Source organism: Pleurodeles waltl, chromosome 4_2 (assembly GCF_031143425.1).
Source record: "Pleurodeles waltl isolate 20211129_DDA chromosome 4_2, aPleWal1.hap1.20221129, whole genome shotgun sequence".
NCBI lineage: Eukaryota > Metazoa > Chordata > Amphibia > Caudata > Salamandridae > Pleurodeles > Pleurodeles waltl.
Window position 1 is genome coordinate 434,758,775 of NC_090443.1, and position 13,601 is coordinate 434,772,375.

At 42.8% G+C, this 13,601-nt stretch overlaps 1 protein-coding gene across 3 annotated transcripts in view; it reads right to left on the reverse strand.

Annotated features, from left to right (window-relative positions):
* Nucleotides 1-13,601, reverse strand: part of PKN1 (protein kinase N1) — a 461,693-nt gene that overhangs the window by 140,173 nt on the left and 307,919 nt on the right. For all 3 annotated transcript variants that reach the window (XM_069231709.1, XM_069231708.1, XM_069231707.1), the window contains exon 10: nt 1,744-1,819. In XM_069231709.1, coding sequence (XP_069087810.1) covers nt 1,744-1,819 — 76 coding nt within the window. The remainder of the gene's footprint in view (nt 1-1,743; nt 1,820-13,601) is intronic.

The following is a 13,601-nucleotide window of genomic DNA, read 5'->3' on the forward strand; positions in this document are numbered from 1 at the left end:
TTTTTTTTTTTTTTTTTTTTAAACAAGGTTTATCCCCTGAAGGGTTTACAGCATAATCTTCCCAAGGGTCGTTTGTTGGCTGAGGATAAAACAATGCCTTCACAGTTAGCAGGAGCGATGTAAGAGCATGAATGTGGAGACCCTGGAGGGGAGCGTGAGAAAGATGATGTCAGGGCCACTGCCAGTGGAGGTGCCTTGAGACCCTCAGGCGTGAGTAGCCGCACTTTACAAAAACTGATTGATTGATTGTGATGGGGAAACAAGCACTTAAGGATGAGGGATAGCGAGCCCCATTCTGCTTGGGATAGGTTATGGGGCATTAGCTTCCTTGGCATAGATCTTACCCCTGTGTGGGTGAATGTGGATTCAACAAGGACAGTAATCAACCACTTCCTATAGACTATCAAGAGTCCTTGGAATGAGCAGTAGAATGGTTTTGGCACCAACTGCATTTTGAAAATGGGCTTTGATGGTGGTTTTGAGGGTCAAGACCATTTTCTGAGTTTGAGTGGAGTGTTGGCACAATGCGTCTTTTGGATTTGATGGCTGCTTGTGTTTGTCGGAGCCTTAGGCCAGATGGGGTCCAAAGACTTTGTGCGAGTACCTCTTCAGGTAAAATGCCTTTGCCCTGTGCCAAGTGGAGCCTATGGGCTGGGGAAGCCCTGGAGGTGGCTTGTGCGGGCTGGATTCCCGTTCCCCAGAAGGGCAGTGCTCAGTCTCGTTGTTTGTCTGATTTTATGTCGAGGTGCACCGATACTCACAACTGTTTGAGAGGATTTCGTTTGTGGCACAGAGTAAGATATAGATGAAGCCTCTTACTGTTCGGGCTCCTCTGGGTTAGAGATGTGAAATGAGACTACCTGTAGGCTGGGCTGGTGTTCATAATATTGTTTACAGAGGATTCCCAACCTGACGACAGGGAATATTCAAGCGTGTGAATCTATGAAAGGCCCAATCTTAGAGAGTTAGGCAAAATGTTCTCTGTTTTTTTAAAACCTCTCAGCTACATTAAAATATAACTTGACATTTGACAAAATAGCAGTCAAAACAAAAAGAAATGCAGAAAATTGTTAACACTTAAAAAGTGATCCTGCTATTTTAACAGTCTTGGGGACTTCACTATCCTATTATTCTCAGCAGGAATTTAATTAGAGCTAACTAGAAAACATGTCCAATTTGCAGAACATGATGCATAATTGACTGCGGCGATGGAGAATTAAGATGGCCTCCCTGTCAAGAAGTTCTGGCTTATGTTGGTGCGTAAATGGTGTCATACGATAAAAGCTTTTTGATGAGTTCAGAAAATCCACTCCTTTCATTACTTAAGGTCTTCTACTAAAATTGCTGTGCAGTAGTTTCTAAGCTGGGGAACGATGTAGAAAACTGAACTGTGGGACATTAGAAGAAACCAAACATTACTCACCAGTAACACTAATTATTTTATACGAGTATACTTCTGCTATACCCAGAAATGCTTCTCTGTCATTAAGCGATACCAAAAAGGCAGGGTAAAATTCTAAACATTATAAATATTAGGCACGTTTATCTTGTTGCAAAGGGAAATGAGACAAGGAAAAAATGTCTTTTTAGGAAGAGTTTGTAAGTGAGGAGAGTGGTTAGTCCTCTTATGTGCTACCATACGTCTTTTAAGGATGCTTAAAGATATCCTGGGTTACATTATGCAATTTAGCACACTGCAAGAGTATTTTGGACCACTGCATTTCTTTTAACTGTGGTACATACCTTGCTGCTTCGAGAAGATCTTTTTTTGCCGCTGAAGCTTTGGAATTCGCTCTATGATGGGATTAAAAAATGTAACCTGAAACAAAAAGCAAGAAATTGGGTGAGAAAGCTTTACTTAATTACAACATTTCAATTCAGATTGTCATAAAAAGGCCTTTCCATCATGACCAGATTATCTCAAAGGACCAACCCGAAAGGCACCTTCTTTTCGTAACAATTCTAAGACCTAAATTAGAAAGCCACCACAGCCAACCCTCACGAGTCTAAAATCCCCAAAGAACATCTGTATTTTTATATAATTTTAAGCACTGAGGTTAGCCAAAATTAGGACCAAAAACCAGTAGAGCACTTAACAGACAACATTTTCATAATAGCAGGAGTGTCTCGATCAGGAGGCGCTTTCTACAGAGCAATGTGGGACACAGTTGAGAACAGATTACAAAAACCAAGATATGAAAGTGAGTGGCCCAGGACATAACTGGGACAGTGATGGACGGCCAGCACAGTATAATATTCCTTTACCTTTTACAATGCAACAGATATATATTTACAAAGTGAAACAAAAGATAAAGTACATACCGATGATGGTCAATCCCAAAAGTCTGATTAGACTGCAAGGGTTCATCTACATCCAAATTGAAACCAGCCAACCCTTATTAATATCTCTTTAACCTGATTAAAATGACAAGTAGTGTGCTGATTTCTGGTAGAGCAGTGATACTCAAAGTATGTCCCAGGGGCTGTATGCAGCCCTCCTGACATTTACATGCAGCCCCCAGGTCAACAGCAGAACTATGCTGTTTTCTAGGCTCAGCACTAACACTAAAAATTTTAAATAAAGGGGCAAGTATTAATTAAAGGCTAACTGAAGTTAAAGAAAGCTAGTAATTAGGGTGTCCTGGACCGCTTAACTTTAGAAACTCAGTCATTATTAAAGGCCTCTTGCAGCAAAAGGAAAATGTCACTTACCCAGTGTACATCTGTTCGTGGCATTAGTCGCTGCAGATTCACATGCTGTGCACAGTCCGCCGTCTGGTGTTGGGCTTGGAGTGTTACAAGTTGTTTTTCTTCGAAGAAGTCTTTTCGAGTCACGAGACCGAGGGACTCCTCCCCTTTCGTTTCCATTGCGCATTGGTGTCAACTCCATCTTAGATTGTTTTCCCCGCAGAGGGTGAGGTAGGAGTTGTGTATGTTAGTAATAGTGCCCATGCAATGGAATGAATACGTATGTACATAATAAAGGTTAAAGTAATATATTTACAAATGTACAATTGTTCAAGATCTACTTCTAAACGGCTACAGGCTCCCGGGGAGGTGGGTGGGCGCATGTGAATCTGCAGCGACTAATGCCACGAACAGATGTACACTGGGTAAGTGACATTTTCCGTTCGATGGCATGTGTAGCTGCAGATACACATGCTGTGCATAGACTAGTAAGCAGTTATCTCCCCAAAAGCGGTGGTTCAGCCTGTAGGAGTTGAAGTAGTTTGAAATAATGTTCTTAGTACAGCTTGACCTACTGTGGCTTGTTGTGCAGATAACACGTCTACACAGTAGTGCTTAGTAAATGTATGAGGCGTAGACCATGTTGCTGCCTTACATATTTCGTTCATTGGAATATTTCCTAGAAAGGCCATGGTAGCACCTTTTTTTCTGGTTGAGTGTGCCTTTGGTGTAATAGGCAGCTCTCTCTTTGCTTTAAGATAGCAGGTTTGAATGCACCTAACTATCCATCTAGCAATGCCTTGTTTTGAAATTGGATTTCCTGTATGAGGTTTTTGAAAGGCAATGAATAGTTGTTTTGTCTTCCTAATTAGTTTTGTTCTGTCAATGTAGTACATTAGAGCTCTTTTGATGTCTAATGTATGCAGTGCTCTTTCTGCTACCGAATCTGGCTGTGGGAAGAACACTGGTAATTCTACTGTTTGATTTAAGTGGAACGGTGAGATAACCTTTGGTAAGAATTTTGGATTTGTCCTTAGAACTACTTTATTCTTGTGTATTTGAATAAATGGTTCTTGTATGGTAAATGCCTGAATCTCACTCACTCTTCTTAAAGATGTGATGGCAATGAGAAATGCAACTTTCCACGTTAAGTATTGCATTTCACAAGAATGCATGGGCTCGAAAGGTGGACCCATGAGTCTTGTTAAGACAATGTTGAGGTTCCATGAGGGAACAGGTGGTGTCCTTGGTGGTATAATTCTCTTTAGGCCTTCCATAAACGCTTTAATGACTGGTATTCTAAATAGGGAAGTTGAATGAGTAATCTGCAGGTAAGCAGATATTGCGGTGAGATGTATCTTTATGGAGGAGAAAGATAGATTTGATTTTTGCAAATGTAGTAAATATCCTACTATATCTTTTGGAGATGCGTGCAACGGTTGAATTTGATTATTATGGCAGTAACAAACAAATCTTTTCCATTTATTTGCATAGCAGTGTCTAGTGGAAGGTTTTCTAGCTTGTTTTATGACCTCCATACATTCCTGTGTGAGGTCTAAGTATCCGAATTCTAGGATTTCAGGAGCCAAATTGCTAGATTCAGCGATGCTGGGTTTGGATGCCTGATCTGTTGTTTGTGTTGTGTTAACAGATCTGGTCTGTTGGGTAGCTTGACATGAGGTACTACTGACAGGTCTAGTAGTGTTGTATACCAAGGTTGTCTTGCCCATGTTGGTGCTATTAGTATGAGTTTGAGTTTGTTTTGACTCAATATGTTTACTAGATATGGAAGGAGAGGGAGAGGGGGAAAAGCGTACACAAATATCCCTGACCAATTCATCCATAGAGCATTGCCTTGGGATTGATGGTGTGGGTACCTGGATGCGAAGTTTTGGCATTTTGAGTTTTCTTTTGTTGCAAATAGATCTATTTGAGGAGTTCCCCAAATTTGAAAGTAAGTGTTCAGTATTTGGGGGTGAATTTCCCATTCGTGGGTTTGTTGGTGATTGTCTGCTAGCTGGTTTTGGATCCCTGGAATAAATTGTGCTATTAGGCGAATGTGGTTGTGAATTGCCCAATGCCATATTTTTTGTGTTAGGAGACACAACTGTGTCGAGTGTGTCCCCCCCTGTTTGTTTAAATAATACATTGTTGTCATGTTGTCTGTTTTGACAAGAATGTATTTGTGGGTTATCATGGGTTGAAATGCTTTCAACGCTAGAAATACTACTAACAGTTCTAAGTGATTTATGTGAAACTTCCTTTGATGTATGTCCCATTGTCCTTGGATGCTGTGTTGATTGAGGTGTGCTCCCCACCCTGTCATGGAAGCATCCGTTGTTATGACGTATTGTGGCACTGGGTCTTGGAAAGGCCGCCCTTTGTTTAAATTTGTACTGTTCCACCATAGAAGCGAGAGGTATGTTTGGCGGTCTATCAACACCAGATCTAGAAGTTGACCCTGTGCATGTGACCATTGTGATGCTAGGCATTGTTGTAGGGGCCGCATGTGCAATCTTGCGTTTGGGACAATGGCTATGCATGAGGACATCATGCCTAGGAGTTTTAATACCATTTTTGCTTGTATCTTTTGTGTTGGATACATGGCCTGTATCACCTTGTGAAATGTTTGAACCCTTTGTGGACTTGGAGTGGCTATCCCTTTTGTTGTGTTGATTGTCGCTCCTAAGTATTGCTGTGTTTGACACGGCAAAAGGTGTGACTTTGCATAGTTGATGGAGAAACCCAGCTTGTGAAGGGTCTGTATGACATACTTTGTGTGACGTGAACACCTTGTTAGCGTGTTGGTTTTGATTAACCAGTCGTCTAAGTAAGGGAACACGTGTATCTGCTGCCTTCTGATATGTGCAGCTACTACTGCCAGGCATTTTGTAAAGACTCTTGGCGCAGTTGTTATTCCAAATGGCAAAACTTTGAATTGGTAATGTATTCCTTTGAATACGAACCTTAGGTATTTCCTGTGGGAAGGATGTATTGGTATGTGGAAATACGCATCCTTTAGGTCTAATGTTGTCATGTAGTCTTGCTGTTTGAGCAGTGGGATTACGTCTTGTAATGTGACCATGTGAAAGTGGTCTGATTTGATGTAGGTATTTAGTGTTCTGAGATCTAGTATTGGTCTCAGAGTTTTGTCCTTCTTTGGTATTAGAAAGTACAGTGAGTAAACTCCTGTGTTTTTTTGTAGGCTTGGTACTAATTCTATTGCGTCCTTTTGTAGTAATGCTTGAACTTCTAGTCCTAGAAGATCTATATGCTGTTTTGACATATTGTGTGTTTTCGGTGGGACGTTTGGAGGGAATTTGTGAAATTCTATGCAATAGCCATGTTGGATAATTGCTAAGACCCAAGTGTCTGTTGTTATTTCTTCCCAAGATTTGTAGAATTGGCTTAGTCTTCCCCCCACTGGTGTTGTGTGATGGGGTTGTGTGACTTGTGAGTCACTGTTTAGTTTGAGGGGTTTTGGGACCTTGAAATTTTCCCCGACTTCTTGGGAATTGGCCTCCTCTATATTGTCCCCGAAAACCTCCCCTTTGATATTGACCCTGGTAGGTAGGTGGTCTTGTCTGTGAAGTGTTGGTTTCTGTGGGTTGACCCTGAAACCCTCTCCTAAAAGGTGTCTTCCGAAATGTGCCTCTGCTCTGCGGGGAGTAGAGTGCGCCCATGGCTTTGGCTGTATCGGTGTCCTTTTTTAGTTTTTCAATGGCAGTGTCTACCTCCGGCCCAAACAATTGCTGTTCATTAAACGGCATATTGAGCACAGCCTGTTGGATTTCGGGTTTGAACCCAGAAGTGCGCAGCCAAGCGTGCCTCCGTATTGTGACTGCAGTGTTTATTGTCCTTGCAGCTGTATCGGCTGCATCCATGGAAGACCGTATCTGATTGCTCGAGATACTTTGTCCCTCTTCCACCACTTGTTGCGCTCTTTTTTGGAACTCTTTGGGAAGGTGTTCGATGAAATGTTGCATTTCATCACAATGAGCCCTGTCGTATCTTGCCAAGAGTGCTTGGGAGTTGGCGATACGCCACTGATTTGCTGCTTGTGCTGCAACTCTTTTTTCCCGCTGCATCAAATTTGCGGCTCTCCTTGTCTGGAGGTGGTGCGTCGCCTGATGTATGAGAATTGGCTCTTTTACGAGCTGCCCCCACAACTACTGAGTCCGGTGTTAGTTGTGTTGTAATAAATATTGGGTCTGTGGGAGGTGCCTTATATTTTTTCTCCACCCTTGGAGTTATGGCTCTGCCTTTAACAGGCTCCTGAAATATTTGTTTTGAGTGCCTTAGCATTCCTGGGAGCATGGGAAGGCTTTGATACTGGCTATGGGTGGAGGACAGGGTGTTAAAGAGAAAGTCATCCTCAATAGGTTCCGAATGTAGTGAGACATGTGGAATTCGGCTGCCCTTTCGACCACCTGTGCATATGATGTACTGTCCTCAGGTGGTGACGGTTTTGTTGGATATGAGTCTGGACTATTGTCAGACACTGGGGCGTCGTAGAGGTCCCATGCATCGGGATCATCTTAGCTCATTGTGGTATGAGCTGGTGAGTGCGTTAGTGGTGGAGTTTGCACCGGTGATGCATGTGTTGATTGTGGTGGAGAAGGTGGTGGTGTAACTTTCTTTACCACCTTTGCTTGTGGTTGCTTGTCCCCTTGTTGGAAAACAAGTTTCCTTTTCATCTTGATTGGGGGAAGGGTGGTTATCTTCCCTGTGTCTTCCTGGATGTGAAGCCTCCTTTGAGTGTAGTCAGTCTCTACAGTTTGAAGGTCTTCCCCAAATCTATGCAATTGGGTGTTTAGTCCTTGTTCCTCTGTATAGGAACTAATTTTCGGTTCCGAGGCTTTTTTTCGGGACCGAAACCGTTTCGGTAGGCTTTTTAGGCTCCGAAGAAGATTTCTTTGATTTCGGTGTGGGATCTCGGTGCCGAACATCTTAGGTGCCGCTGTCTCTGCGCCGAATTTTCTCAGAGCCGGTGTCTCGGCTCCGAGGTTGCTGTGTGGCGGTATCACGACCGGAGTCGGACGACTTCGACACCAGCATGCCCTTTTTAGGTGCCGTGGCTCGGTCACCTGGTTTTTGGGTTAAGCCATGGCCTGTTGGCAGTGGCGTCCCCTGGGCTTTTGTGGACTTTTCGTGAGTCCTAATTATCGACGTCTTACTCACGGTTGTTGTGTCTTCGGCGTCGGATTCCCCCGAATCCGACTCGTGGATGGAGAATGCTTCCTCTTCGTCCTCGAACCGTTGTTGTCCTGTCGGCGTGGACGCCATTTGGAATCTCCTGGCTCTTCGGTCTCTGAGCGTCTTCCTCGACCGAAACGCTCGACAGGCTTCACACGTATCCTCCTTGTGCTCGGGGGACAGGCACAAGTTACAGACCAGATGCTGATCCGTATACGGATATTTATTATGGCATTTAGGACAGAAGCGGAACGGGGTCCGTTCCATCAGTCTTGAAGTCGCACGCGGTCGGGCCGACCAGGCCCCGACGGGGGATCGAAATTACCCCGAAGGGCCACCGGAGCTCTTCAAGATTCGGTGTCGATTTGTTCTAACTAACCCGATACCGAACGCAACAATACCGACGATTTTTTCCGAGATTCTAACTAACTTTCCGACCCGAAACACGGAGCGAAAAGGAACACGTCCGAACCCGATGGCGGAAAAACAATCTAAGATGGAGTCGACGCCCATGCGCAATGGAACCGAAAGGGGAGGAGTCCCTCGGTCTCGTGACTCGAAAAGACTTCTTCGAAGAAAAACAACTTGTAACACTCCGAGCCCAACACCAGATGGCGGACTGTGCACAGCATGTGTATCTGCAGCTACACATGCCATCGAACGTACAAAAACATGAAAAGGTGCATTTCATTTGTAGAACCGTTTCACCTTAGTACATAGGATTATATCAGTGCATTGATGAGTATTTCTTGAAAGTGATAGTTTTAAATTTGAACTTAGAAACGTTCATTCTTCCCTCCACCCTGACAACAATGCTTATTGTGAACTAAGAGATGCAAGTCAGTTGTTATATGAACTCTTTGGAAGGCCTGGGTTTCAATTAAACATGAACGACATTAAAGTTTATTCAATTAGACACAGAAGGTTTTGTACAGCATACATACTGAAGTCATGTATTTCAAGGTCCATGCATTTCAAGGTCCTCGTGTGATAATGAAGAAAAAAGAGGTAAAGTGAAATAAAACAATTCATATGACCACACAGTTTGGTTAAGTGAAGAAGTAGAGATTAATCCCAAGTTTATGGTTTCACATTGTGCAGTTCAGACACTAGACGTATATGCTTCACGTCACCTACATCCATCTTACCACTAACCTTCCCCTCTCATAGCCCTCTGACTAACACCCTGCTGGCTTCAGTGCGACCCTCGATCACATCACATACCAAATTGTGTGGCCCCTGGGAAAATGTTTGTGAGTGCCATATTGGTAGGGAATGTGTTTCAGAGCCATAACAAAGTGGTCAGCATTAAACATACACAAATACCCTAACTTTGCTACCTTTGTCCTATTCCAGTGCCGACCCCAACAACACAACTTGTCAAGATAGCAAAACATACAAACTTCTGAAAACAACAAAGTGCTCAAAATAACTGAGGCACATCATAAAAATCAAACCAAGCATGGCAGACAGCACCCTCAAATCAATTTCTTCTGCTACAATTTTAGAATGAAAGTTCTACAGATAATTCCATATGCAAAATAAGAAACAGTTGTTGTCTGCACAGGTACCATCACTGGCTCATTAGCAGTCATAAGACGTGCTTTAAATGATGGTAGTAAGCATACTACGTTACAATGACAACAGGGTGTGATTCCTGCCAACACAACCATAGTTTAACCACCACAGAGAAGACTCAGTCTTCACCACAGCCAAATTTCACTGATGGTCCAACTGATTAAAGGCCGTCAGAGAACTGGCTATATGTGTGTCTGCCCAATTAGGATGGGTGTACGAACTGCAGTTTTTTACTGCCTGACGCTGTCTAGCAAACCCTGGGGGTAAGGTGTGTGGGAAAAAAAAAACATGCACCCCTTGCCATTAAAAATGACTCCCATGTCAAGGGGGCATTGTTTTTGTTATTTTATGTTCAGAAATAAAACAAAAATGCTGTATGGCCCATCAGCTTTGACGGAGCCACAGGGCAAAGGTCCGGTGCATTCACAGAAACCGCCTTGAGAGTGGTTCATGTGAATGCTAGAAAGTGTGTCGGCCCGATGGGCATTTCTAAATGTGGCAGTCAGGCACTCCACCAGGGCCAAAGAATGTTTTACTTCATTGCCCAGGCCGAAAATTAGAAAAATAGAATTATATTGGGCCCCTAATCATAGTCTTAGTTAGCTGCACGTTCTAATTGGAGGATCAACGTATTGAATCGGGAAACAAGTAGTAGAGAAAGAAAGGCTGTGCTGGATAAGTGGAATGAAAGTGGTTACAAAGGACTAATTGTGCCAATAGTCAAAGACCTGTCCTGATCAGTCAAGGCCATTATATGGATCCATATATTTTGAAGATCTGGACTTAACAGCATCAATTCATTGGCTGCTGTTTTCTTTGAAGATGGGGATCTCCAAGTTGCCCTTTCTTGATTTGTTAAGCTTTACAGAAGTCACATTTACAGCTACAAATCTCAAGAGCCACGACTTGCTAAGTGAGATATATCATGACATCGGAAGACATTCCTGTGGGGTATGGAGAGCTCTTTCAACGGAAGAAGGATTTTGAAAAAAGGCGATGGAGTACCCTGTAAATGTGTTCTCTCTTCAGGACCCTCTGATTTCCAAGTCTCCGTTTCATTTTTCATGGAGACCAGCTCCTCCTCTGTGTGTTGGCCAAATGGGGATAATCAAGAGAAAGAAGCATTGAGAATCTTCAGTTAGGTATCTGATTTTTAAGATGTTAGACGCCCTATCATATCTCCCGCAATCAGGACAGCAGTCCTGGCAACCTTGAGGGCTGTGGCAGCAGTACCACAGATCTTTCTCCCTGCAGTGTCCATCCTTTTGCTTTCCCTGTCAGGGGGAGCAGATATTTCTAGGGCTGAAGAGTGAGGACAGGACTTGACGGCTGACAATATTACTTTGTCCAATGTAGGAACAAGCCATGGAAAAGTCAAGCCTTTTTCTGGAGACCTGCAGTAAGAGGTGAGGTGTGTTGTTGTCTTCGTATTTGCAGAAGTGAACATTTTTCCTCTGCTAGCTCCAAAAGGCCAAGTACTAGCAGAAGTAATGGTGTAAGTGTCAGGCAGTGTTGTGAGGTCTCAATAAATATCAGGACAGCCGTATGAGGAGTGTCACTGGAAATGTTTCATTTTGCAGTACCTCTGGCTAGGGCATCCTGAAATGCAGCGACATCTTCCATGGGTGAAACTCTAGCTGGTGATCCAGCAAAAGAAGATGTCAGATTATATGATGTCTGCATCACTTCTGGACGAACTCAAAAGGAGACCTCTCCCTTCTGTGCTACTGCAGATGATAGACATCCTGTCGAGGAGGTGGTGGAAATGGCAGCTGAAGTGACTTCTGTGGAGAAGGAGGCCTTTTTCTGATCAGAAACACAGATACTGGACTTGAGATCTCCAGCTTCGGAGTTTCAGAAGGAAGTAGGTTTGTAGTTGGAACTAGATAATCTACCGGTATTCTGAAAGACAAGAGCCCAAGAGGGGCTGCTGTTGTTCTGGGCATAGTCTAAGTTTTGTCCTTCATGGGAATACTTCTGCTGTGGAATATAGAGGAGACAGAAACACCCTCAACATCATTCTGAGTGAAGCAGTGAAATGCTAATGTCCAGTGTATTGATGTTAACAGTGGCGAAACTTTTCTCGCCATCACTAATCAACTCAGCAGCAAAGCCTGTTTCGAAATTGAGTGATGTGTTGTTGAGCGGATGGGTGACAATGGACAGTGGGAGTGCTTGTGCTTCAACAATGAAGTTCTTCCCAAAGCCAAACGGTAGCACTTAGGTGCTGAAACAGAGCCAACTCCAGAGGGAGAAAAGGTCTGTGTTGAACCTGTGGGCTGATCTCTTCGACATCAAGTGGGATCAACAGAAGCAGTGGGAAAGCAAATGTGTCATTTCTCTTCCATCATGGATCTTTTCACCTTGGAACACCAAGTTCTATAGTTGTTAAGGGGTGAGGGCTTTGACGTAGAAGAGGCAGAATGCTTTCTGGAGGCCTTTTTGCTTTCTCCTTGGCTTTTATGTCTTCTAGCCTGCCACAGTCTGATTCCCTCATGATCTTTTGAACATTTTCACCCAAAATTCACATTTAGTGGTAGAAGGAAGGTGAACTCAAAAGGCAGACTACCCAGAACTGACAGGGTTCAGAAGCTAGCTTTGATTCTGTCACAAACTGCACTTCACAAAGTTTGAAGGCATTGTGACTGAAAAAGTGTCCAATAAACGGGAAAAATTAAGCTCTGACAGAAAAACTGTTGAACCACAGGATCCCTAAGTTCCACTTTCACGAGCCAGACAAAAAGTGGTTTTTAGAGGCAACTGCCTGTACGGTGCACTCTGGGAATGAAAAAATGTAGGCTCCATGCAGGCATAGGTGACTGTTTGCACTACGGTAATCTCATGCCTATTAGCCCTTATATTACTATCATCCAACACCTTTCAGCAGCAGTTTAGAATCAAGATGCTGTAATGTAGTTTTGTATGTTTTTTCCTGAATAGAAAAGAATATATTTAAATAAATAAAAAACTCTGCCTTAATGGCTAATTAGTGAGTGTCGGTTGTACATTTTAAACGTTAAATTCACACTTTCTCTTGAAATATTTGTGGAACAAGTGTTCCCTATCCTCCGCATGCAGTGGGAAATCATTCTAACATTTACGATGGTCAATAAAGATCATATGAAACAGAACAATCTTTCTCACTAAGATTCTCTTAAAAATATCTGCTCCTTTTCTATCCAAGGGGATCCTCCACTAGGCATTGCAAGAGTTCCCTGGGAAGTCTGCTGCATCTTCATAAACAAAGCACTTGCACTTATCTCTTCACTGAAGTTGGAGATGTGCCACTCCATATTATTCCTATTGAATCCAGTCTCCTGTTGTCTTTGTCCAGAGATACTCTGGTAGCATTCTTTCTTGGTATATATTTTCGTGAAAAATAATGATCAAGAATAATAGTTTTTATGATGGATCCAATACACAAATGATGAATTAAAGTGTTCACATTTGAAACAAGTTTAATATGGTGTATAGGAGTGTACTTATCTGTGTAATCTAGTTATGCCACATTTCTATAGAAACGCCATATAGGATAACATGGATACTGGTCTGATGCTGCTTTACCATTCACTCCTGCTCTCCCCCCTCCCATCCCGGTCTCCTGTACATCTTCTCTTTCCATAGGCCCTGAAGAAGCATACCTAGTCAATGTCGTGTTTTTTTTTTTTTTACTTTATGAGTTCTCTTTGAATGAACTTTCATGGTTTCTTAAATGTAGCACAAGTTTCAAGGCTCTTCCGCTGTAGTTCTGCTGCTGGGCCAGTCTTATTCATGGGTGTGAAGTTTTGTTGTCTAAAATGTTGCACATTACTTTGAACATCTCCAGATAGCAATAACACAGATACTGCTCGATACTTTCTTTAAATGAGATAGTGCTTATGAACTTAACATGATTTTGAACGCTCTGATTTGTCTAAAACTAATTACTTGTGAACATTCCATGATTAGACTGTTTTCTCTCATTTGTTATGCTAGAATTGTGTATAACAACCCCTTGGTTTTGGGGGTGAGCAGAAGACGTTCCCATTCTACTAGGGATGGTTCCTTTTTTCTTTATGATTTTGCTGCTCGTTTACCACTTAGAATATCTCGGATTCTTTATTACTCTGTATAACATTATGATTGAGCCTTCATTGCAT